This window comes from Neoarius graeffei, chromosome 2 (assembly GCF_027579695.1).
Source record: "Neoarius graeffei isolate fNeoGra1 chromosome 2, fNeoGra1.pri, whole genome shotgun sequence".
In the NCBI taxonomy this organism is placed as follows: domain Eukaryota; kingdom Metazoa; phylum Chordata; class Actinopteri; order Siluriformes; family Ariidae; genus Neoarius; species Neoarius graeffei.
The window spans coordinates 104,407,044-104,433,471 of NC_083570.1; the positions used below are offsets into that span (position 1 = coordinate 104,407,044).

At 39.5% G+C, this 26,428-nt stretch overlaps 1 protein-coding gene across 3 annotated transcripts in view; it reads right to left on the reverse strand.

Annotated features, from left to right (window-relative positions):
* Nucleotides 1-18,119, reverse strand: part of col14a1b (collagen, type XIV, alpha 1b) — a 255,917-nt gene extending 237,798 nt beyond the window's left edge. For all 3 annotated transcript variants that reach the window (XM_060915314.1, XM_060915311.1, XM_060915312.1), the window contains exons 1-2: nucleotides 17,941-18,119; nucleotides 10,322-10,431 (exon numbers count right to left, since the gene is read on the reverse strand). In XM_060915314.1, coding sequence (XP_060771297.1) covers nucleotides 10,322-10,406 — 85 coding nt within the window. In that variant the 5' untranslated portion in view covers nucleotides 10,407-10,431; nucleotides 17,941-18,119. The remainder of the gene's footprint in view (nucleotides 1-10,321; nucleotides 10,432-17,940) is intronic.
* Nucleotides 18,120-26,428: the final 8,309 nt, after the last annotated feature.

Consider the following 26,428-nt stretch of genomic DNA (forward strand, 5'->3'; position numbering starts at 1 on the left):
TGAGGAACATTATTCTTAAATTGTTGCACTGTTTTCCCAAGCAGTCTTTCACAGAGCGGTGAACCCCTCCCCATCTTTACTTCTGAGAGACTCCGCCTCTCTGGGATGCTCTTTTATACCCAATCATCTTACTGATCTGTTGCCAATTAACCAACTAAGTATATTTTTTACCATTACACAACTTTCTCAGTCTGTTGTTGCTCCTGTCGCAACTTTTCTGAAAATGTGTTGCTGACATCAAATTCAAAATGAGCATACATTTTTCAAAAAACAATAACATTTCTCAGTTTCAACATCTGATATGCTGTCTTTGTACTATTTTCAATGAAATATAGAATTTCCATGATTTGCAAATCTTCACATTGTTTTTATTTACAGTTTACACAGCATTCCAAGTTTTTTTGGAATTGAGGTCGTATTTAAATTGCTATTTGAGGTCCCTGATTTTAGGATCTTCTATTTATTATCATTTAACTTAAAAGACAAGTTGTATTTTTCCTCCATAATCTTCCAATAAACTTGAATGACATTTCCTGAACTCATCAAAAAATTCTCATTTTTGATTGTCGCCATCGAGGTGACACTGCGTTTCACCTCACCATCCCCTTAAAATGCTGAGCATGTTTTACCTGACATTATTAGCAGAACTTTATATATTAAAATCTTGTTTTGATTTCCATTCTGTGTTGTTGTTATAAAAACCCAAGGAGTCCAAGTGGTGCCTGGATTTGGTCCAATTTTACTGGGGAATTCATAAAGCCTGTATGAAATGATCTCTCCTGTATCATAACATTGTTGACAATCCTGGAAAGGAAGTGAGTTCCACTGCCATGGTACAAGTGTGAACTGGAAATTGAAGCTTGGATCTTAAAAAAAAAAAACTGTCTCGAAGATGTGCTGTGAAGACAGGACTCTCAGCTTTGACTTAAGTGTTTGGAGTCTTTATTCCAAGAGGAAATCAACAGAGTTATTTTGTAGCAGCAAACTATAAAATGTGACCCAATCGAAGTATAAGCTCTGCGGGAAATGTTTAAAGGTCAAGAGCAAGAATGATTATATAAAATATGAGGCGTGCTTTGCTATGAAAGAGTCGGTTAGAATACTGTTAGGATGACAAATGTGACTGTCAGCTCCAAGTGCTTTGGTAAGTTCAAAACCAGCATTAATTATTTTCTATCTGTAACCAACCACACGTGAATGTCAAACCAATTCTACTATACGCTGCCATCAAACCAATATTAATCAAAGTAGCTCAAGTCTAAATGCCATTCTCAATGGGGACTTAATCAGACAATATGTTAGTTTTAATAGTTTAAAATGTGATTCATTACAGACAAAGCTATGTTCAATAGCATACAGAATATGACATTTCTGTGAAGCCTTTTTTTTTTTTTTTTGATTCAGAAATCTCTGCTGGTGCTAGTTTCAATGTTTCCTGCCTGTGGCTTTGTAGTCAAAAATGCTATTGTGGTTAATAATAAATGAATGGCTTAAGGCATTCAGTCAGCATGACTGTGCAGGACTTCAGAATTATAATTTCCAACCTAATTAGATCTGTAGCAATGCTGCATTTAGTAGTTCTCTACAGGAAGATAAGGATAAGGGTCGACGAGCAATGTGTCAGTATGGCAGGTGAATGATGAGACAAGGTGTGGGGCTGAAAATGTTTGCCGCTCTTCCCTTCTTCAGAGGCAGATCTTAACCTGTCTCCTGCTCCATGCTCCAGGTGAGACAGTTCTCTGCATGAACACTCTCTGGATATGTAACTTTTAAATTAGACCATTTAATGTTTAAAATGCTTGAACTTCATTTGTTCAGCTATGGAAATACTTCTGAATGAGGTACAGGAGATTATTATCATGGTTTTTAGGATGCTATTTCTCCGTCAGTTTTCAACCAATCATCACCATATTTCACATAAAGAATACTTCTGGGCTGAATTACATTGCTATGACTTTTGGTGCTGATCTGGATCACTGATCCAGAATAATCCATGAAAAACAGGCTTTTTTCCTCACTAAGCATCATTCTATATCTCTTACCGTTCCGGATCTATAGGGTACAGTGACCAGACATCCCGGTTTGTAAGAGCTAGTGCAAATCACTGTGACTTTAATCACAGTCTCGATCTAGTTATTATCTCATCTCATCTCATTATCTCTAGCCGCTTTATCCTGTTCTACAGGGTCGCAGGCAAGCTGGAGTCTATCCCAGCTGACTACGGGCGAAAGGCGGGGTACACCCTGGGCAAGTCGCCAGGTCATCACAGGGTGATGACCACAGCACCCGGAGGAAACCCACGCGGACACGGGGAGAACATGCAAACTCCACACAGAAAGGCCCTCGCCGGCCACGGGGCTTGAACCCAGACCTTCTTGCTGTGAGGCGACAGCGCTAACCACTACACCACCGTGCCGCCCCCCTAGTTATTATTATTACTATTATTATTATAATATGGTCTGAAGAGGTCAAGAAGATCATCCTGATTGAACTGACAGTCCCATGGGAAGATGGACACATCGATGCCTCAGAGCGTAAAAGCCACCAAGTATCAGGACCTGGTCCAGCAATGTAGGGACAAAGGATGGCAGGTCTGGCTATTCCCAGTTGAGGTTGGATGCAGGGTTTCCCGGCACAGTCTGTGTGGAACACGCTCACAGCTCCAGGAATGGTAGGAAAGGAGAGGAAGATAGCTGTCCGTAGGTTGGGGGAGGCAGCGGAAAGAGCCCCTTGTTGGCTTTGGAATAGGAGGGAGGAGTTAAACTGGGGGCCAGAAGAAGTTGAGAAGTGACTGGCCATCACTGCCGACCCGCCAACTGTAGTGCATTGTGGTTTAGAGTTGAAATGCCCAATGAAAGTTGGGCACCACCTGATGACATCATTTCCTGGCCAAAAGCTACAGTCACTTCCTAAGTGACTAAAGGAGAAAGCATCACGATGTATTTAAATGTTATTATTATTATTATTATTATTATTAGGGCGGCATGGTGGTGTAGTGGTTAGTGCTGTCGCCTCACAGCAAGAAGGTCTGGGTTCAAGCCCCATGGCCGGCGAGGGCCTTTCTGTGCGGAGTTTGCATGTTGTCCGCGTGGGTTTCCTCCGGGTGCTCCGGTTTCCCCCACAGTCCAAAGACATGCAGGTTAGGTTAACTGGTGACTCTAAATTGACCGTAGGTGTGAATGGTTGTCTGTATCTATGTGTCAGCCCTGTGATGACCTGGTGACTTGTCCAGGGTGTACCCCGCCTTTTGCCCGTAGTCAGCTGGGATAGGCTCCGGCTTGCCTGCGACTATGTAGAACAGGATAAAGCGGCTAGAGATAACGAGATGAGATTATTATTATTATCCTAACATTTTTTTAGGATGCTATTTCTCCCTCAGTATTCAACCAATCATCACCAAATTTCACATGAAGAATACCTCTGGGCTGAATTACGTTGCTATGACTTTTGGTGCTGATCCAGATCAGTGATCCGGAATGATCCATGAAAAACGGGAATTTTTTTTTTCAATCACTTATAACTCTGTCAATTTTCATGATTTTTTTCAATCAGTTTTTTTTTTTTTTTCAATTTTGTTCAGGGTGGCAGGGCACAACTTTTCCTCATTAAACGTCATTCTTTATCTCTTACCATTCTGGATCTATAGGGTACGGTGACCAGATGTCCCAGTTTGTAACAGCTAGTGCAAATTACTGTGACTTTAGTCACAGGCTCGATCTAGTTTTATTTGAAATACTGTATAATAGTCGTAGCTGGGGCAGCATGGTGCTGCAGTGGTTCGCACTGCCACCTCACCGCAAGAAGGTTCTGGGTTTGAACCTCACAGCCAATGGGAGCCTTTGTATGTGGGGTTTCCTCCCACTTCAAAGATGTGCATATTACGTAAAAACTTGATGTATGTCGCTCTGGAAAAGAGTGCCTGCTAAATGCTTGTAACGTAATGTATACCTTTGCTAGCAACCTGATGGCAGACCTTCAGCCACCTTTAAATCAACTTTGGCAACATTGAGCTAATGTCAGACGTTCATTTGGGTCAAGGTTGGGTGCCAAAGCCAGGTCAACACTGGCAGGGTTATTATGAACTATGCTTCTTGGTTGTTATTTTTGAAAACATTGGCCCATCATCAGCCCAAAACAGTTATCCAAACTTTGGACCAACATCAATTAGGTTACTTTGTTTAGTTACTAGCTCACTGGTTAGCATGATTTAGGATACTAATTAACAAAAGATAACAACAGAATATAAGAACAAGCTTTTTTTCATCTTATTAACTTAGAGAGAGAGAGAGAGAGAGAGAGAGAGAGAGAGAGACGTGGGGGTTCCTTCAGGTGCTCTGGTTTCCCTCACAGTCCAAAGACATGCAGTTAGGCTGACTGGTTACTCTAAGTTGTCCATTGATCAAGCTTGGAGAAGGATGAGCTACACAAAGTTTAAATGCCTGAGACGCACCAATAATGAACTGTTAAAATGCCATCAGTCGTGCCCTTACAGCTCTTGCTGGCTATAGGGAGAAGTGGCAGATGAGTGGCAAATTAAAATAAAGTACTGGCTCTATTATGTCATAATATGCGGAAGCCATGGCCTAAAGGTTAGAGAAGCAGCTTTGGGACCAAAAGGTTCAATTCCTTGGACCAACAGGAATGGCTGAAGTGCCCTTGAGCAAGGCACCTAACCCCCAACTGCTCCCCAGGTTACTCTGGGTATTTTGTATGTCACTCTGGATAAAAGCATCTGCTAAATGCCTGTAATGTAATACATACAGTAGTGTGGGTCTACTATGCATTTTAAGTGAACTGTCCTGACAAACCAATAGAAAGTTCTTCTGACTGATCATCTTTATCCTCTGATGAAATATTTCCATCCTGAGCAGCCATGATCAATTCTAGGATGACTCTGCCCCCATCCACAGGTCAAACGGGTTAACTGAGAGGTTTAATGAGGATGAAAATGATGCCAGTCATATGCTATGGCCTTCATACTCACCAGATCTCAGCCCAATTAAACACCTATTGGAGATCGTATGTGTTATTGAAAAGTTACATGACAGCCAGCTCTCTTCACCATCATCATCACCAAATGTAGGAAAATATTTTTGAAGAACGGTGCTCATGCCTTCAGTACAGTTCCTTCGAGAATCTGTGCTAAGGGGTATCAAATCTGTTCTGGCAGCTTATGGGGGCCTAACACCTTCTGGTGGTGTTTAATCATTTAATTTGTCACCTGTCTGTATATTTAACAGTTATTTCATGAAATCGAGTTGTACATGAGCTGACAGCTGATGAGGCGCGTAGCACCGAGTTGACTATAAGCCTTGTACGACGAGATTGAGTGGAATAACTGTTGTATTTGATCCACATTCACTGGACTTTGAGAAACAGAACATTATTTTTTGCAAATTTGATAAATTAAAAATTTGTACAAAATGTCCGACAAAGTTATTTCCGCTTAGAATGTAAACAAACTGGTGAAGTGAAGGGAGAAATTTGTGAAAAATGCAATGATAATAATAATTCTGGAAAAATAAAAAGATACATTCTTACAATAAAATACTTTCATTCCATATTTTGTTGCTTTTTTTGTATTTTGGGGGAGGGGGTTCTTCATCTTCTTCTTTAGGTTTTTTTTGGTGGTTGGCAAACTGACTTAAAGGTGCATTACCGCCACCAACTGGGCTGGAGTGTGGAACAGGCGATATTGGGATTGGGGGGGGGGGGGGGGAGTATATTCTTTTAGCTATTTCTGTTTCTTTTAAATACTTAATTTTTGGGGGGGGTTGTTTGCGAGTAGAGGTTCAGCAACACGCTCTGCCATTTTGTTTTTCTCCACCCATGGTATATGAGCTGATATCCTAGTAGTAGAGTAGCCAATCAGAGCGTGCGATTGCTCATATCCAGTGAATGTGGATAGAATAATACAATATATTATATACAGTATATTGTACACACAGTACTGTTAAATGCTCGATTCTGATTGGTCAGAGCGTGTTGATTGATTTTCTATAACAGCAGCTCTGACATTAGTGCTGGTTGTAGTGTCATTCTAATACTTTATTGTTTCTATGGTAATGTAATCGTTGACATGGTAAATAGATTAATTTAGCATTTATGGAAAGAGTCTCAAGGAAACTTGATGTTTTTCTGACACAGGAAAGCCTTCAGAATAAAGGGATCTGCAGCTTTTCAGTAACAAGGTGAGGTTTTGTGTTCTTACTCACTTCAAAAGAGAGGGAAAAAAGAGGGTGGTGATGAAATGACTGTTTAAAGCTGTTATAATGTAAGTAATAAAATGAACTAGCTCATTTGGGGAGCACTCAACAACACTAACGCAAAGTAAATAAACAAAAATAATATGTATTTAAACAACAACAACAACAACAAAATATATATAAAATATTCACTCTGGGACATCCTGTTACGGTACTTCAGCAGGTGTCCATCCTGTTATTGAATTTTTTTTTCTTATAATAGCACGCCTCAAGTGGTGTTATTCAAGTTCTTCCTTACCTACATACAATAGTGCACATTTGCCCAAAAGGATTAAAAGGATCAAACATGTCCTGTCATGAATCTGACTTTCTGCTTTGTGCCAGAAATTTTGTCCTTGACTGTAACATAAACTTCAGTGTTTTTTTGGTCTCATACTCTAAACCAAAAAAAAAAAATCAATAAAATTTAAAAATCCATTCTGTACCCCCACATTTTTTAATGCTACTGGTTTGAACCACTGTGCACTTTATTTTCTACTCAAGTCCTGTATCAAAGTGTCTGAAAGCTATCTAAAAAAAAAGTTAATAAATGAGAAAATAAAGAGGTTAAATACAACAAGTTCATCACACTGGTTCTTTAGAACAAGCTTAAGTGAGATTATACAGATCAATAAGAATGATTAAAAACAATATCAGCATGAGTATGAGACAGAAATAGAGTGACATGGAAGGAGCTGGTTCAATACAATCCAGTGTGATTGCTGTCATTCTGTTGTGTAGCCATGGGCGTCGCCACCATTGAATGTGAATGGGGCGTGCCCCCTTCACATTTCATAATTCTTCGTTTGGACCCCCACACATTTAACATAAAATATTAGTTCACCCAACGCTGTTTCTATTGCTTCGTGAAAGAATCCATTCCACTTGATCGATAAGAGAATACACATACCACTGAAAAGCCACTCCGGGTTTTCCGGGCGTTCCCTACAACACCTCACGGCATGCAAGTAAAGTAAATCTCAGTGCAAGCAGAGAAATGTTGGTGCAGCTGCTCGAAAGTGGAGGAGGTAACGTCAACCCCATTGCCACCTCACAATATCTAGCTTTTGCTAAAACCTTATTCTTCTGTTATATGCCCTCAAAATTAACCCTAGGCCACGTTAAATTAATGTTCAACTAAACAATGAAATAAGCTTAGCCTAATGGGGTATTCCATTATGCTGGATGTTATTCCAGGTGGATTGCGAAGGAAAGGGCGATAAAAGTTATGAAGTGGTAGAAATTGTGGTGGCACCAATGTAAGAAGGAGTTCTATCTATAAATCTATTTGTTATACTAATCTGTAAATGTTACTGTAGTACCACCATTGCATGTAGGTTGACAAAACTGCACTTGTTCATTGTGTGAAGTTCTCTTTTATGTGTCGTTGCTTGACAGTGTAATTTTGTGTTATGAAGACTGCATGATGCCATGCCATTTTTGTTATGAGTATCACTAAATCGGAAAAAAGTAAAATGCACCCACTAAAGTCACTGTTGGTGGTGAACAAAATTGCACCTGTTCATTGTGTGAAGTTATTTTTTTATGTGTCACCGTTGTGTGATTTTGTGTTATGAAGTTTGCATGATGCCATGTCATGCCTGTTCATTGTGTGAAATTATGAATATTCTTATTTTTAAACATACAGTTGAGTGTCACTATTGCTTGGCCCAGTGGCATGTTGTGTTACATCTAAAACTAAATAAAAAAGGAAACACAAAATAAAAAGTAAAATGCACCCATAAAGTCACTGTTGGTGATAAATTGTGTCATATTCGTCTCATTATTTTAGGCAGAGTGGTGGGTTTAAAAACAGGCTGATGAATATATGGACTAGTTCAGGGGTTTTCAAAGTGTGGGAGAGTCAGCCCCCCTCAGAGAGCAAATAAACAACAGCCCCCCCCCCCCCCCCCCCAATTTTTGTTGTTGCTATACTTAATGTTCCATTTGTATTTAAAAAAAATGGTTGGTGTACACATTTTTATTTTTTTCTTTTACACATTTTAAACATCTGTGCTTTTTAAAACATCTTTTTTTTTTTACACATTTTAAACATCTGTGCTTTTCTTTTTAAAACATCTTGTTTTACACATTTTAAACATCTCATAGCATCGTTAGCTAGCACCTCTTGGCAGACAACACACTGTGGCAGTGGAGCATCTTCAGATCCAGTCCATGAAAATCCAAACTTTAAATAATCGTGGTCATACTTCCTTCTTTTTTCAGTCCCCCCAGGATTTCGCGGGCCTTTTTTGTGATTGTTGCGGGCTAAAATGTCTGATGTTGCGGGGGGGGTTTTCCAAAAAATTGTGATGAAAGTTACGGTGTTTTTTAGGTTTTTGTTGAGATTACATTGCGGGAGGAAGTGAAAGTTGCGAGAAATTGTTGCGATTTTCTCTTTTTGTGATTAAAATTGAGTGATATGTTAAATATTAAGTTATTACCGAAAAACTATTGATTAAAAAAAACAAAGACACTGAGAAAATGGTCTTATAAACAACTTTATCAATATAAAAGATTACCAGGACTACAAAAATGCAGAAAAATAGGCTTTACTTATCCAAATGCACCTGTTGGTTCAAAAGTTAAAGTGCAGAGAACCTCACAGCACAACATGAAGTTACCTTAAAATATAATATAAATGCCTCAGCTTTCATGTAAGAAAAAAACACTATTAATACTAGTACTGTGTGCAGGCAGTCTCTCCTGAAGACTAAATTAATAATTATAAACTAATAAAATAAATGGCTCAGGCTTCATAGAAGAAAAAAAAAACAATTTGAACAGAATCTCACAGTATGATGCTGAAGCTGCCTAAACAATGGAAAATAAAATACCATTTTGGCAAAAATGTTGGCATCCATTAATTTCTTCTATTAAGTAAAAAAATAAAGTGCATACAGTCCTTCACTATAAACATACACTTTCAGTAACAGAATTTAAGCCTATATAAACATTGTCTCGCACATGCAGTGTTGCCAGATACTGCTGATGTTTTCCAGTCCAAAATATGTTCAAAGCCTGCCAAAATGCATTAAAACCGCCCAATCTGGCAACACTACGCGCATGCTGCTTCTCTTGAACGTATACACGGAAGTAAGGCGGAAGGTAGTTTGTCGACGTCACCTCAAGACGACGCCAATGATTGGTCAAATTTGCGGGAAGGTTGCGGTGATTGGATATAATTGCAACACCGCCCTGAATTCGCAGGGATTGGTTGAATTTGCAAATCGCAACATCGCGAAATCCTGGAGGGTCTGGTTTTTTGTTTGGCCCAGACTCTGTCTCCTCACTCACTGTAGCTTTAGGTACTAAAAATCGATCCATTTTGTCTCTGGCAAAGGCTAGCTGAAGTTTGCTAAATGTCCGCAATAGTAACTTATTCTGGTTTATGTTTCCTCACGTTGCGCCCCCCCTGAAGAACTCTGGCACCCCCCCCAGGGGAGGCGCGCCCCACACTTTGAAAAGCCCTGGACTAGTTGAATGAGGACTTATTGTCAAGTCTCTAAAATAGTCATTGAATTAAGTGACTTTTGTAAGTAAAATTAGGTGTTTAACAGCCTGTTAAAAATACACCAGAATGCAGGAAATGGCATCTAATTAATTAAAAATTTTCTGGGGGACGACCCCCAGACCCCCCACCAGTGTGTCCCCCCCACATTAAAAATGCTTCTGACACCTCTGTGTGTAGACATAATTTACGGCTTCTGGTATATCTCCATCTTGACAGATTTGACTCTTTAAAGGTTCTTAGAGAGGATCTGGGGTTATTGACAATTGGTATGATGCGTTTTATAACAAGGGATTTTTTTTTTCATTCATCACATTTCCTGATTGGAACTTTTTTTTTTCCCATGCAAGCACAGATGGTATAATTAGGAAAACCTCAAAGCTCGAGCTTCCCTAATTAATGGATGTACAACCAGACAATGCAACAGAACGCACGGCGTTTGATTTTGCAAGCTGTTCAAAATGACATGTTTGTGTCTGTGTTTGTGTGTGTGGGCGGGGCGACATCGCTAGACAGAGATAAACAGACAGAGGAAGACAGGAATAGATAGAAAGAGAGGTTTTACCTTGTCCATGTGTTGGTTTGGTCAGCAGTGATGTTAGTGCCAGGAGAAGAAGTGGACTTAGTGCCATTATGCCCCTCGCCTGCATCCTCTCAGATAGTGTGGGGCGAGAACTAAAATACAGAAGAAGAGAAACAGGCAAAAATAGCCTCAATGAGGCTGTAGCTCATATGGGCCACTGTTGTTGTGTGTTAGTTTGAGATCTGATCGAAGAGTAGCGTTTAATGTGACGAGTCACCCAAAAATTTCAGACGCCCATAAAATTGTAAATATGACTGGTGGTGCCACCGTCTTGACAACTTTTATGCACACCCACCTGGGGAACATTGTTTGTGAGGTTTGATCAAAATCCAATCCCTCCTGTAGGAGGAGTAACGATTTTTGTGGATGGACGATGGACAGATGACATGTCATCGCATAAGCTCATCTGGCCTGGCCTGCAGCTAGATGAGCTAAAAACTGTAATTTAGTGGTTAAGTCCTAAAAAAAGTAAAGCATACTGATAGACACATTTGTGTGGATATGCAATAGGTTCGACAGTATTGTGATTTATCATATGACCCGTATGGACCCTCTTAATAAAACCACTGGGAAAAGTCACGTGACTGGGCAGATATGGATTTTTGAATCCTGTCCGGAAAAAGCCGTATGTGGCCCCGGACCCATTTCCCTCACTTCCGCCATTTTCATTTTGCTCTGAATTGTTTCTTTGAAAAATGAGTGACACGACTGAGCACAGTGAAAGTGAATTTTATTATCCAGATGATTTATCAGACACAGACCGAATTGAACAAGCTGAAATTGTTGGTGAAAAAAAAAAGTACTTGTTTATACAAGCACAACAACAAGAAAACACCCTAAAAAAATAAGTATGATATGAACGTTTTCAAAAGATTTCTTGCTGAAGTTAAGGAAGAAAGACACATAACAGTCGTCGCCTCTAAGGAGCTCAACAGCTTGCTATGTAGTTTTGAAGAAAAAAGGAAATTCAGACTACAAACCTGACACTTTGTCTTCCTTTTAGCAAAGTATTCAACACTACCTTGACAACAACAGTAAGCTTTTCGCACACAGTTGTTCATTGTTTTCCACTCTGTATGTTAGTTAAAAAAGGCCTCTTGATAAAATGCTTATTGACTGAGTTAGATCGAGCCGGACGGGAAAATATGTGGCTTTTGGTCATTTGTACGGACCTTGCTGCATTCAGTGACCTCGAGCCAAATATTTTCCCGTCCGACCCTTCCACTCACTCAATAAGTACATAATATTTCAATGCATTCTCATAAACAAGGTTTCCAAACTCTACTTTTCCTTACTGGACTGGAGCCATCAATGAATCATCTTTCATATCTTTACTGTGCATCTTTTACTTGGAAAGATGCACATGATGCACCTTAAATTGGCTTTTATATATAGTAAAGCTTTAAATGTACACAAATGGTCTAAAGACCAATTATGTACCTTAGGTTATTAGTAAAATGATACTAGGAGTGTAACACGATGACACTATCTGTATCTGTTTAATGCTCCAAATATCCATATCTGTATCTGGATTTGGATTTAAACCCAAGGTTTAGGGTGTGGCCTACCTAAACCAGAACCATCCCCCAGAAACAACGATAAAATGGCATCAGTGTCAGCATAGCCTGTGAATTCTTTGTTTGCAATCACATCACTTTTTGCCTCCTGGTTCACTTCCGGTTTCCAAGTGATGGGCAACAATCAAAGATGGCGTCCAATCCAAATACGCGTCCGTCGTCATCTTGTGAAAAACATTCTACAGCTGACGATGTTAAAGGTCCCATGTCATGAAATTTTCACTTTCTGAGGTTTTTTAACGTTAAAATGAGTTCCTCTGACCTTCTTAAGTCACCCCAGTGGCTAGAAATTTCATAATGTGTAAACCAAACTATGCCCAACATTTGAGAATGGCGCGTCAAAACTGTGCGTTGATAAGCTCTTCCCTTTACTACATCAGCAAGGGAGATGATCCCCACGCCCCCCCTCTGGATTCCCACCCACTGTATGGATTGCCCACCCAGTTGTAGTGAGGAGACCATAGAGGACACAACATGGCATCACCTAAGCGAGCGAAACATGGAAATTGCGCTGTACATGGATGTGACAACACAGAAAGGAGTCTGTTTTTACTGCCGACGGGAGAGCCCCTGAAGATGCAGTGGATTCATTTTATTTACTTCAATAATACGCCGTCGAGTCTACCTAAGACGGTGTATGTTTGTCGGAAGCATTTTCTTGAGGAATGTTTCCACAACTTGGGACAGTACAGGGCAGGTTTTGCACATCAACTGTCACTGAAGCCTGGGTCCGTACCAAGCATCCCTGCCACATCAGCCACAAACAGCGAACAAGTAAGTGTATAACTGGTCGTTTTGCCGTGTTTTAAAATCGGTGCCACGTTAGCCTTGCAATGGCTACATTAGCTGTGCAGCTAACCGCTTCCTGCAGTTAGCCAGGTACTCTGCGCTACAAAACCAAAAAGCATACAGCATGCTCTGTTATAATAGCCAATCAAAACAGTTTTTACAAAGACACCCACATTCTTTTTTTAAGTCACTCGTTCATTTTATTTGTTTGTTTGTTCAGTAAAAACCCAAACATTTGTTGAATTTATTTTATTTCCTCGCGTCGCACCTTAATGACGTCAGCGCGCGGTATTTTTCCCTTCGCGGTTTGTTCCTTCTCTCTCGCCATAGTAAGACACCCACATCCGCTTGTTCTGACCCACTGGAGGTAGCGTCACAGTGCTGTTAGCCAATCAGAGGTAACACGTTTACATGTCATGAATATTAATGATAAGACCCGCCCCTACCCTCTACCCTTCCCCGCCTCCTGCTTCTCATTAGCAAAACGACGCACTGGGAAAAGCGCTGAAATGGGGCTTTCTCCCAGGAGGCTATATCTACGTGCCGAGGGTTCATTTCGAGAAAGGCTGCGGATATAACATCCGGAAACCTCCACGAGCCCATTTAAAGCATCAACAAACCACCATGCCATGGGACCTTTAATGGACTGGAACCAAAAGCAAAATTGAAATATCAAGAAAAAATATATTTATGCGATGGACTGGATCCCTACGGCTTAAAAAAAGACGGAGTTTTCAAGCGATTTCAACAACTTTCCAAACATACAGTTTGGTCGTCCAAACATCATTTTACACGAAGAATCAAATGAAAGCTTTCAAAAGTCCTGAAGCTGATAACTTTTTCGTTTGTGGCTGGGTTCATGACACTGGAATAAGACTTCTAAAGGATAATAATTGCATCTTATTTTTCCGAGGGTATTTAATGTAAGCTGGTGTGTAGTATGTGATTCAAGTCAGACCTGCTGTAGGCATTTTTGCAACGATAACTTACATTTTATTTCACGACATTTCAAACGTAGTTCAGAGTTATGAATTGACATCATTGGACAACCTGAAAAAATATGTAAACTATCCAGTTTCAGTCGAGGCCGACCTACAAACTAGCTTGTTTTACAACATCCAAATTGTAAGAAAACTCATTTAACATTGAAAGTTTTGATTTTAGATACATAAAGTTGATGTACTTTAACAAAATAATCGCTGCAAACATGAGCATGTGGACTCTCGATTCTTTTCGAACACAGGGAAAGTTTTGCGAGACATTTTTTTCACTGTGTCTTTATGATATTTTTTGTTCTTTCACCCTTCTGCACTTCTTTTGGTGTCCTATCATACCTTTTGTCTTTTTCTCAATTTGATTGGTTTGAACATCCAAATACAGAGCAACAATCTGGCAAGAAGCTACGGCACAGCGACTGTAAATGAATACGATGCCTGCCCTTCTGCTGGAAATCCAAATACATAATGAGGCGGATCACTCCCGGAAGTGACATCTATTGCAAACAAGGAATTCCAGCTCTGACAGTTCCTCAGCTTCAGCTACATCACTCCAGTTCATAACAGTTTTTTTTTTAATCCCATTCACACTATTTTGTTTTTTTTTTTGTTCGTACCTGTCCATGAGATCTGTCCATGATATTTTCTAGCGAGTTGGTTTAGTTGGTTCCCAAACTAAAAACAAACTACCAGCCTAATTTAAACTACCATGACCCAGACCAGGTAGTTACTAAGGATGAATGAAAGAATGAAAGCCACATGTTAATGAATGTGATCTTTCTTTGTCCAACAGAGTGTCACAGAAATGAGGTCACATAAACCTGATACACACCAACCAGATGCCCAACCAGTGAACCTTTTCATGCGAGCCAAGAAACACAATTCTACCTCTCTAATTCATATGTGTCTGTTTAGAAATGCCCATTCCATGGGAAAAGCCATGGCCTAAAGGTTAGAGAAGCAGCTTTGGGGCCAAAAGGTCACTGGTTTGATTCCCTAAACCAGCAGGAATAGCTGAAGTGCCCTTGAGCAAGGCACCTAACTCCAAACTGCTCCAAGGCTGCTCTGGGTATGTTCTATGTCACACTGGATAAGAGCATCTGCTCAATGTCATTAATGTAATGTTCCAAGAACTGTATTGGTATCCAGTTACATCCCTCACTTTTATAAGTGAAATAAAAGTATAAAAGATGTAACTTTGATGGTAATATGTCTGTGAAGGTTCTCAGTCATCCAGGTCATAGTAAATCATAGGTGCTAAAGAAAGCAACTGGACTTGCTTGCAGTTCTTGAAGACATTTCACCTCTCATTCGAAAGGCTTCTTCAGTTCTGACGGTGGAACCCAGGCATAGGCTTGTGAGGATAATCTTGGATTGTTGGCATCTTAGGTTGAAATGCAGGTGGTTTCTGTAATATGCAAGGTTTCTGGAAGTCCTCTCATACTCCCACACAAGTTGAAGGATTCTCATCCCAAAGTGTGTGAAAATATGTCTGTGCAGGTTCTCAGTCATCCAGGTCATAGTAAACCGTAAATGCTAAAGAAGGCAACTGGACTTGCTTGAAATTCTTGAAGACATTTCACCTCTCATCTGAAAGGCTTCTTCAGTTCTGATGGTGGAACCCAGGCATAGGCTTGTGGGGATAATCTTGGATTGTTGGCATCTTAGGTTGAAATGCAGGTGGTTTCTGTAATATGCAAGTTTTCTGGATGTCCTCTCATACTCCCACACAAGTTGGAGGATTCTCATCCCAAAGTGTGTGAAAATATGTCTGTGAAGGTTCTCAGTCATCCAGGTCATAGTAAACCATAGATGCTTAAGAAGGCAACTGGACTTGCTTGAAATTCTTGAAGACATTTCACCTCTCATCTGAAAGGCTTCTTCAGTTCTGAACTGAAGAATGAGAGGTGAAACATCTTCAAGAATTTCAAGCAAGTCCAGATGCCTTCTTTAGCACCTATGGTTTGATGGTACTACCACCGAATGTTAAGGAAAAGTCCAGCTTGGTACTATTATTTACGAAAGTGTACACAATATAGGCTACAAATGTGTGAAATAAGCTAAATAACAGCTGAATTTGTTTTAACCAACTGGGTTTGAGAATTTTTTTCTTTAAAGTCAGTGGTTAGTATTGTTTCCCCTACCTGTTTGTACATGGTGACTTATAAAAAAAAAAGTCAGGTGGGAAAAAAGTCATGAGACTTTAATAGAATGTTACAATAATTTATTTTGATTATTTATTATATTTCTAGTAGCTGATAATGTTGAATAGTGAACAGTACGAGTAGATATTAACTAACATGCTGAGGTAAAAAAAGAAAAAGTCAGGTTTGGGGAAATTGGGTTGAGAAATTTGAAGAAAAGTGTTCTCTCTTAAACAAACAAACAAATGTATACATAGTTATTCAAGTTAGCAACAATAAAAGCTGAGATACATTGTGAAACTTATTAGCATGATGCTATCAGAACAAAAAAAGGACACTTTTTTAAGTGACTGTGAAAGATATTGGTTAAAAATAAATAATAATAATAATAATAATAATAATAATAGTAATAATAATAATAATAAGCAGAAGAATTTTCTCACCTCTTTTAAAAAGCGATGGTTGCTCAACGGTCTCAATAGAATTCCATAGAATTTAAAGTATTTAGAGTTTTTTTTTTTCTTTAAAGTCAGTGGTTAGTATTGTTTCCCCTACCTGTTTGTACATGGTGACTTATAAAAAAAAAAAAGTCAGGTGGGAAAAAAAGTCATGAGACTTTAATAGAATGTTACAATATTTTATTTTGGTTATTTATTATATTTCTAGTAGCTGATAATGTTGAATAGTGAACAGTACGAGTAGATATTAACTAACATGCTGAGGTAAAAAAAAAATTAGGTTTGGGGAAATTGGGTTGAGAAATTTGAAGAAAAGTGTTCTCTCTTAAACAAACAAACAAACAAACAAACAAACATACATACTTATTCAAGTTAGCAACAATAAAAGTTGAGATACATTGTGAAACTTATTAGCATGATGCTATCCGAACAAAAAATTTGACACATTCTTTTTTTTAAGTGACTGTGAAAGATATTGGTTAAAAATAAATAATAATAATTATAATAATAAGAATAATTCATAATTTTCTCACCTCTTTTAAAAAGCAACGGTTGCTCAACGGTCTCAATAGAATTGCATAGAATTTAGAGTATTTAGAGTATTTTTTTTTTCTTTAAAGTCAGTGGTTAATATTGTTTCCCCTACCTGTTTGTACATGGTGACTTATTAAAAAAAAAAAGTCAGGTGGGAAAAAAGTCATGAGACTTTAATAGAATGTTACAATATTTTTATTTTGATTATTTATTATATTTCTAGTAGCTGATAATGTTGAATAGTGAACAGTACGAGTAGATATTAACTAACATGCTGAGGTAAAAAAAAAAAGTCAGGTTTGGGGAAATTGGGTTGAGAAATTTGAAGAAAAGTGTTCTCTCTTAAACAAACAAATATATACATAGTTATTCAAGTTAGCAACAATAAAAGTTGAGATACATTGTGAAACTTATTAGCATGATTCTATCAGAACAAAAAAATGACATTCTTTTTTTTAAGTGACTGTGAAAGATATTGGTTAAAAATAAATAATAATTATAATAATAAGAAGAATTCATAATTTTCTCACCTCTTTTAAAAAGCAACGGTTGCTCAACGGTCTCAATAGAATTGCATAGAATTTAGAGTATTTAGAGTATTTTTTTTCTTTAAAGTCAGTGGTTAGTATTGTTTCCCCTACCTGTTTGTACATGGTGACTTATAAAAAAAAAAAAAAAGTCAGGTGGGAAAAAAGTCATGAGACTTTAATAGAATGTTACAATAATTTATTTTGATTATTTATTATATTTCTAGTAGCTGATAATGTTGAATAGTGAACAGTACGAGTAGATATTAACTAACATGCTGAGGTAAAAAAAGAAAAAGTCAGGTTTGGGGAAATTGGGTTGAGAAATTTGAAGAAAAGTGTTATCTCTTAAACAAACAAACAAACAAACAAACAAACAAACATATACATACTTATTCAAGTTAGCAACAATAAAAGCTGAGATACATTGTGAAACTTATTAGCATGATGCTATCCGAACAAAAAAATGACACATTCTTTTTTTTTAAGCAACTGTGAAAGATATTGGTTAAAAATAAATACTAATAATAATAATAAGAAGAAGAAGAAGAAGAAGAGGAATTCATAATTTTCTCACCTCTTTTAAAAAGCGACGGTTGCTCAACGGTCTCAACAGAATCCCACAGAATTTAAATATTTTTTAAAAAATTTAAAAACTAACTGTCATTTTTTTTTTTTTTTCCCCCTCCTCAGAACCCTCGTGCGCTCTCCGCAGCTGCTTGTCCGGCGCTCGCGCCCTGCTCCTCCTCTTCAGTTCACGCGCAGTGTTAAAAGTGTGGGTGGTGGTGGTGGTGGTGGTGTTGGAGCGCGCGCGCGTCGCTCGCGCTGGCAGCTCGCTCACCCGTCTGTCCCTCCGGCTAAATCTCGCGTGAGGAGGAAAGGGGGGGCAAACACACGCACGCGCGCGCGCTCACACGCACGCATACGCACGACGTGACTTATCGACGCCTCGAGCGCACCGTTACTGGATTTACAACTGAGAGAAACCTCGCGCGCTTTCACTGCTGGGTGCAAATTCTTGGCCAGCCTCTCAGCTTCTCATCTTCCATCCTGCTTCTTCTTCTCCACTACAATACATCAGTCTTGTGTTCTTTATTCCATTATTTCTGTATCATTTTTACTCAGTTGCTTGGGGCTTCTTTAACCCTTTGATGCAAAACATATGCACGCCCCTTCTAATGCACAGCATGGGTCAAAAATGACACGCATTCATCTCATCTCATCTCATTATCTCTAGCCGCTTTATCCTGTTCTACAGGGTTGCAGGCAAGCTGGAGCCTATCCCAGCTGACTACGGGCGAAAGGCGGGGTACACCCTGGACAAGTCGCCAGGTCATCACAGGGCTGACACATAGACACAGACAACCATTCACACTCACATTCACACCTACGCTCAATTTAGACTCACCAGTTAACCTAACCTGCATGTCTTTGGACTGTGGGGGAAACCGGAGCACCCGGAGGAAACCCACGCGGACACGGGGAGAACATGCAAACTCCACACAAAAAGGCCCTCGTCGGCCGCGAGACTTGAACCCAGACCTTCTTGCTGTGAGGCGACAGCACTAACCGCTACACCACCGTGCCACCCTGATTTAAAATGAAATGTCTTAATCTCATCTCATCATCTCTAGCCGCTTTATCCTGTTCTACAGGGTCTCAGGCAAGCTGGAGCCTATCCCAGCTGACTACGGGCGAAAGGCGGGGTACACCCTGGACAAGTCGCCAGGTCATCACAGGGCTGACACATAGACACAGACAACCATTCATACCTACAGTCAATTTAGAGTCACCAGTTAACCTAACCTGCATGTCTTTGGACTGTGGGGGAAACCGGAGCACCCGGAGGAAACCCACGCGGAGAACATGCAAACTCTGCACAGAAAGGCCCTCGCTGGCCATGGGGCTCGAACCCGGACCTTCTTGCTGTGAGGCGACAGCGCTAACCACTACACCACCGTGCCGCCCTGATTTAAAATTAAATGCCTTAATACTATAATAATAATTTGTTTCAGGTAATTACTTTAGCAGTGAATGGGGCCAGTTATTTATTTATTAACTATGTAGTTAGCTAAGCCCACTACAATAAAATTAGCTAACTAAAGTAGAATATGTCAACAGCTCGGTAGTTAATAGTAATTACTTGTAACTTTCTGACAAGTAATCTACTCACTCTCAAGGTAACCTAAACATAATCAATTTTTTTCTAAGGTAATGTTAGAACAATTGAAAACCATTACTTCCATGTATTAGATGGGCAAAGGGCGCTGTGCTGAGCTGTGAAATGTCTGACACAAGCACAATTCACAGTTCCCACCAAACGCTGGAGTAAATGCATGCGGGTCGTTTCTGACCCATGTGTGTAAACTTGATGTAGAATTACAAAAGCTGTGCTTGTCCATAACTTAAGAAAGGAAAAATAAAAATGATGATTTGTGCTAAACAAAAACAAGATATTTACTCCATATTTGAAAAAGTAAATGACAAAATGAATTTATTTCAAAAGTAGATCATAGAAACACTCAGCCATACATGAAATAACCTGGAAAATGAATGCAGGTCGTTTCTGACCCATGTTGTGCATTAGAAGGGTAGTGGTACAAAAAGGGTTTTTATTCAAAAAGTAAGAAAGGAAAAAATAAAATAAGGATGTATGATGATCAAAAACAAGTCAATTGAGGAATACCTTGAATACTGAATGATGGAATTAATTTATTGCAAAGATATAGAAGATAAAAACTCAGCCGGGTCACTTTTGACCCATGTTTTGCATCAGAGGGTTAAAATAACCAATGAATTCTTAACACTTCCCCTGTAGGCAAGTTTGTGTCTTTCAACCTATAGATGCACTATACTGTATGATCAGTAGTTTGTGGACACCTGATGACTTCTTCTCCTTTTGGCTGCTCCTGTACGCCGGATGCCCTTCCTGACGCAACCCTCCCCAATCTATCCCGGTTTGGGATTGGTACTAAGTACAGTGGTGCTTGAAAGTTTGTGAACCCTTTATAATTTTCTATATTTCTGCATAAATATACCTTAAAACATGATCAGATTTTCACAGAAGTCCTAAAAGTAGATAAAGAGAACCCAGTTAAACAAATGAGACAAAAAATATTATACTTGGTCATTTATTTATTGAGGAAAATGATCCAATATTACATATTTATGAGTGGCAAAAGTATGTGAACCTCTAGGATTAAGATGAAATTAGAGTCAGGTGTTTTCAATCAATGGGATGACGCACCCTGTTTTATTTAAAGAACAGGGATCTATCAAAGTCTGATCTTCACAACACATGTTTGTGGGAGTGTATCATGGCACAAACAAAGGAGATTTCTGAGGACCTCAGAAAAAGCGTTGTTGATGCTCATCAGGCTGGAAAAGGTTACAAAACTATCTATAAAGAGTTTGGACTTCACCAATCCACAGTCAGACAGATTGTGTACAAATGGAGGAAATTCAAGACCATTGTTACCCTCCACAGGAGTGGTCAACCAATAAAGATCACTCTAAGAGCAAGGCGTGTAATAGTCGGTGAGGTCACAAAGAACCCCAGGGTAACTTCTAAGCAACTGAAGGCCTCTCTCACATTGGCTAATGTTCATGTTCATGAGTCTACCATCAGGAGAACACTGAACAACAATGATGTGCATGGCAGGGTTGCAAGGAGAAAGCCACTGCTCTCCAAAAAGAACATTGCTGCTCATCTGCAGTTTGCAAAAGATCACGTGAACAAACCAGAAGGCTATTGGAAAAAATTTTTGTGGACGGATGAGACCAAAATAGAACTTTTTGGTTTAAACTAGAAGCGTTATATTTGGAGAAAGGAAAACACTGCATTCCAGCATAAGAACCTTATCCCATCTGTGAAACATGGTGGTACTAGTATCATGGTTTGGGCCCATTTTGCTGCATCTGGGCCAGGACAGCTTGCCATCATTGATGGAACAATGAATTCTGAATTATACCAGCGAATTCTAAAGGAAAATGTCAGGACATCTCTCCATGAACTGAATATCAATACAAGGTGGGTCATGCAGCAAGACAATTATCCCAAACACACAAGTCGTTCTACGAAAGAATGGTTGAAGAAGAATAAAGTTAATGTTTTGGAATGGCCAAGCCAAAGTCCTGACCTTAATCCAATCGAAATGTTGTGGAAGGACCTGAAGTGAGCACTTCATATGAGGAAACCCACCAACATCCCAGAGTTGAAGCTGTTCTGTACGGAGGAATGGGCTAAAATTCCTCCAAGCCGGTGTGCAGGACTGATCAACAGTTACCGGAAATGTTTAGTTGCAGTTATTGCTGCACAAGGGGGTCACACCAGATACTGAAAGCAAAGGTTCACATACTTTTGCCACTCACAGATATGTAATATTGGATCATTTTCCTCAATAAATAAATGACCAAGTATAATTTTTTTGTCTCATTTGTTTAACTGGGTTCTCTTTATCTCCTTTTAAGACTTGTGTGAAAATCTGATGATGTTTTAGGTCATATTTATGCAGAAATATAGAAAATTCTAAAGGGTTCACAAACTTTCAAGCACCACTGTATGTACTGGCTTGTACAACCCCACTGGCTGGGTGTTTTTACCTAACCTGCATGTCTTTGGACTGTAGGGGAAACTGGAGCACTCAGAGGAAACCCACGCAGACAGCATGAAAACTCCACACAGAAAGGCACCGTCAGCCGTGAGGTTCAAACCAAGAACTGTCTTGCTGTGAGGCGACAGTGATAACCATTACACCACCGTGCTCCCGACCTGACTATCACATCCATATATGTGTTTCATATCTGTAAGTCTAAAGGACACAATTGTCTATACTTGAGCATTACAATTTCCCTTCAGTGGACCTAATACCTCTTTTCCTCCAGAATAATAAGAAGAACAACAACTTTATTCATCACATTCATCACCATCTCTCTGCATTTAACCCATCTGAAGCAGTGAACACACACATGCAAGCAATGAGCACACACACATTTCCTACTGTGGGTCCATCCATGCTTGCAGTTATTAACAGCAGTTTGTCCTCAGGTGTAGTCCCTAAAAACTTCAAACATGCAGTAGTGCAACCTTTAATTAAAAAAAAAACTGGTTTAGATTCTGCAGTTCTGGCTAATTATAGGCCTACTTCCAAACTGCCCTTCCTTTCAAAACTCCTCGAAAAGACAATCTACAAGCAATTAATGTCCTTTCTGGAGGAGCACAATATTCTTGAGGTTTTCCAATCTGGTTTTAAATCACTGCACAGCACAGAATCGGCTCTTTTAAGAGTTTTTAATGATATTCTTTTAACTTGTGATTCCGGTGAATGTGCTGTTCTTGTACTTTTAGACCTAACTGCTGCATTTGACACTGTAGACCATGACATTTTAATTTCACGTTTGGAGCAGTGGGTGGGCATCAGTGGCATAGCACTGGAGTGGTTCAGGTCGTACTTGGCAGATTGAACTTTCTGTGTGAGCCTTGGTGACTCTGTATCCTCCTCTGCTCCTCTGTCATGTGGTGTCCCGCAGGGCTCAGTCTTAGGCCCTCTTCTCTTTGTACCTGCTCCCGCTTGGTTCCGTATTTAGGAAGCATGGTATTTCATTTCATTGTTATGCGGCTGACACTCAGGTCTATATGCCTCTTAAAAAGAATCAAGCATTCTCTGTAAGACCCTTACTTGAATGTCTTGACAACATAAAGGCCTGGATGGCTCTAAATTTTTTAAATTTTAACGAAAAGAAGACATAAGTGATTGTTTTTGGTGGCAGCTCCGAGACCCTCCGTCTAGATCTAGGTTCCTTGGCTCAATACCTAAAATCCAACATCACTAACTTGGGAGTTAAGGTGGACTCTGACCTCAGACTTGACAATCAGATCAAGACAGTTGTGAAGTCAAGTTTTTACCAACTGAGGCAGCGAGCCAAAATAAAGGCAATTCTTTCAAAGCAGCACTTTGAGACAGTAATCCACGCCTTTGTCACCACATGGCTGGATTACTGCAATGCACTTTATGTGGGGGTTAGTGGGTCCTCCATCAACCGTCTCCAGATGGTACAAAATGCTGCTGCATGTCCTTTAACTGACACACGCAAACATGACCACATTTCCCCCATTTTAGCCTCACTCCACTGGTTGCCCATACATTTTAGGATTCATTTTAAAATTCTTTTATTTGCTTTTAAATCTCTCAGTGGTCTCGCCCCTCCCTACCTCTCTGAATTGCTGCACCCATATTCACCCACCCGCTCTCTCAGGTCAGCTGATCAGCTGCTCCTGAGGGTGCCAAAAACTAAGCACAAGCTCAGAGGGGACTGTGCTTTCGCTGTGGCAGCCCCTAAAATGTGGAACGATCTGCCTCTGCACATTAGACAGGTGTCTTCCTTGTCTGTTTTTAAATCCCTTCTTAAAACCCATCTCTTTTCCATGGCCTTTGACACCATGTAAGATGTTGATTTTATTTTATTGTTTTTGTCTTATTATATATCTGTTTTAATTGATGTTTTTATGTATTTTAATTTATTTTGTATTTATTGTATCATGTACAGCACTTTGGTACCTTCTGGTTGTTTTTAAAGCGCTTTATAAATAAAGCTGGATTGGACACATACCCAGAGCAGTGGGCAGCCATGTTAACAGCACCCAGGGAGCAGTTGGGAGTTAGGTGCCTCACTCAAGGCTGTCCCATATTAACCTAACCACATGTCTTTGAACTGTGGTGGAAACCAGAGCACACCCACACAGAGAACATGCAAACTTCACGCAGAAAGGCCCCCACCGGCCACTGGGATTGAACCCAGAACCTTCTGGCTGTGAGGCGACTGTGCTAACCACTTACACCACCTTGCCACCCAGAATGGTGTTGGTACCAGTGCAGAGCCAGTTCTGCCCTTTGAGTTCAGAGCCTTGGTGTCTTCTGAGAACAGGCCTGCATTTTCACTCTTAGAAAATAAAGTACACTATTCTATCTACATTCACTCAAAAATTATCAAATATTTAAAAGAAACAGAAATAGCTAAAAGAATATAGTCCCCCCCCCCCATCTCCTGTTCCACACTCCAGCCCAGTCAGTGGCGGTAATGCACCTTTAAGTTGGTTTGCCAACCACCAAAAAACCTTAAAGAAAAAAAAAAAGAAGAAAACCCCAAAAAATATTTTAAAAAAAGCAACAAAATATGGAATAAAAGTATTTGTTGGTAAGAATGTATCTTTTTTTATTTTTCATTAATTATTATTATTATCGCATTTTCATAAATTGCTACTGTCATTTTGCCTGTTTGTTGACATTCTAAGCGGAAATTATTTTGTTGGACGTTTTGTATTAAGTTTTTACTTATCAAATTTGCAAAAATATAAAAATAAAAATGCCCTGTTTATCAAAATCCAGTGAATGTGGATAGAATAAAACAGTTATTCCACTCAGGCTTGTCGTACATGGCTTATAGCCAACTCAGTGCTATGCGCCTTGTTGGCTATCAGCTCATGTACGACTCGATTTCGTGGAATAACTGTTAAATATTATACATACATAACACTTTTTTGATGGAATAAAAACATGTTCTATTCCCTTCTAGCAGGTTTTATTCATTTGGTTTGATAGTATGCAATATCGTTCGTATATTGCTTAGCCTACGTGTATTACATCACTCTACCTAATGAAGAATGAGCGCTGAATATGGTTTACGATATCGCATGGTTGTCAAGACAACATGATGTCACACGTTGAAGATGTAAAACTTCCCTGCTAGCGAGTGACTGTGACAATTTGCAAACAAACATGGCCGCTAGGTTTACTTTGTTAAATATGGAAGATTTTGAGAGAATTTTGAAAGAGAAACAAGTGTTGAACACTTGAAAGGAATGTGTATGTATAATAATAATCTCATTATCTCTAGCTACTTTATCCTGTTCTACAGGGTCGCAGGCAAGCTGGACCCTATCCCAGCTGACTACAGGCAAAAGGTGGGGTACACCCTGGACAAGTCGCCAGGCTGACACATAGACAACTATTCACACTCACGGTCAATTTAGAGTCACCAGGTAACCTAACCTACATGTCTTTGGGGGAAACCAGAGCACACTCACACGGGGAGAACATGCAAACTCTGCACAGAAAGGCCCTCGCCGGCCACGGGGCTCGAACCCGGACCTTCTTGCTGTGAGGCAACAGCACTAACCACTACACCACCGTGCTGCCATAATAATAATAATAATAATGATAATATTGGCCAATCCACAGTCAGACAGATTGTGTACAAATCGAGGAAATTTAAGACCATTGTTACCCTCCCCAGGAGCGATCGACCAACAATGAGCACTCTAAGAGCAAGGCGTGTAATAGTTGGCGAGGTCACAAAGGACCCCAGGATAACTTCTAAGCAACTGAAGGCCTCTCTCACTTTGGCTAATGTTAATGTTCATGAGTCCACCATCAGGAGAACACTGAACATCCCAGAGTTGAAGGTGTTCTGTACAGAGGAATGGGCTAAAATTCCTCCAAGCCGGTGTGCAGGACTGATCAACAGTTACCAGAAATGTTTAGTTGCAGTTATTTCTGCACAAGGGGGTCACACCAGACACTGAAAGCAAAGGTTCACATACTTTTGCCACTCACAGATATGTAATATTGGATCATTTTCCTCAATAAATAAATGACCAAATATAATATTTTGTCTCATTTGTTTCACTGGGTTCTCTTTATCTACTTTTAGGACTTGTGTGAAAATGTGATCATATTTTAGGTCATATTTGCGCAGAAATATAGAAAATTCTAAAGGGTTCACAAACTTCAGTTTAATACTTAAGCATTTTTAAAAGCTAGTACTTCAGTACTTTGACAAGTAAAAATTTGACTGTCCAACTTTCACTTGTATCAGAGTAACATTTAAGCAGTGGTATCTGTACTTTGACTTAAGTTATGAAGTTGGGTACTTCGTCCACCTCTGCTAATCAGGCTCTCATTTTTTATAAAAAAATAAAATACTGACCATATTTGCAATATGATCAGTATTAGAAGTGTATTGTGGCATCATTTATCATTACATCGATGTTATATTGTCATAGTGCC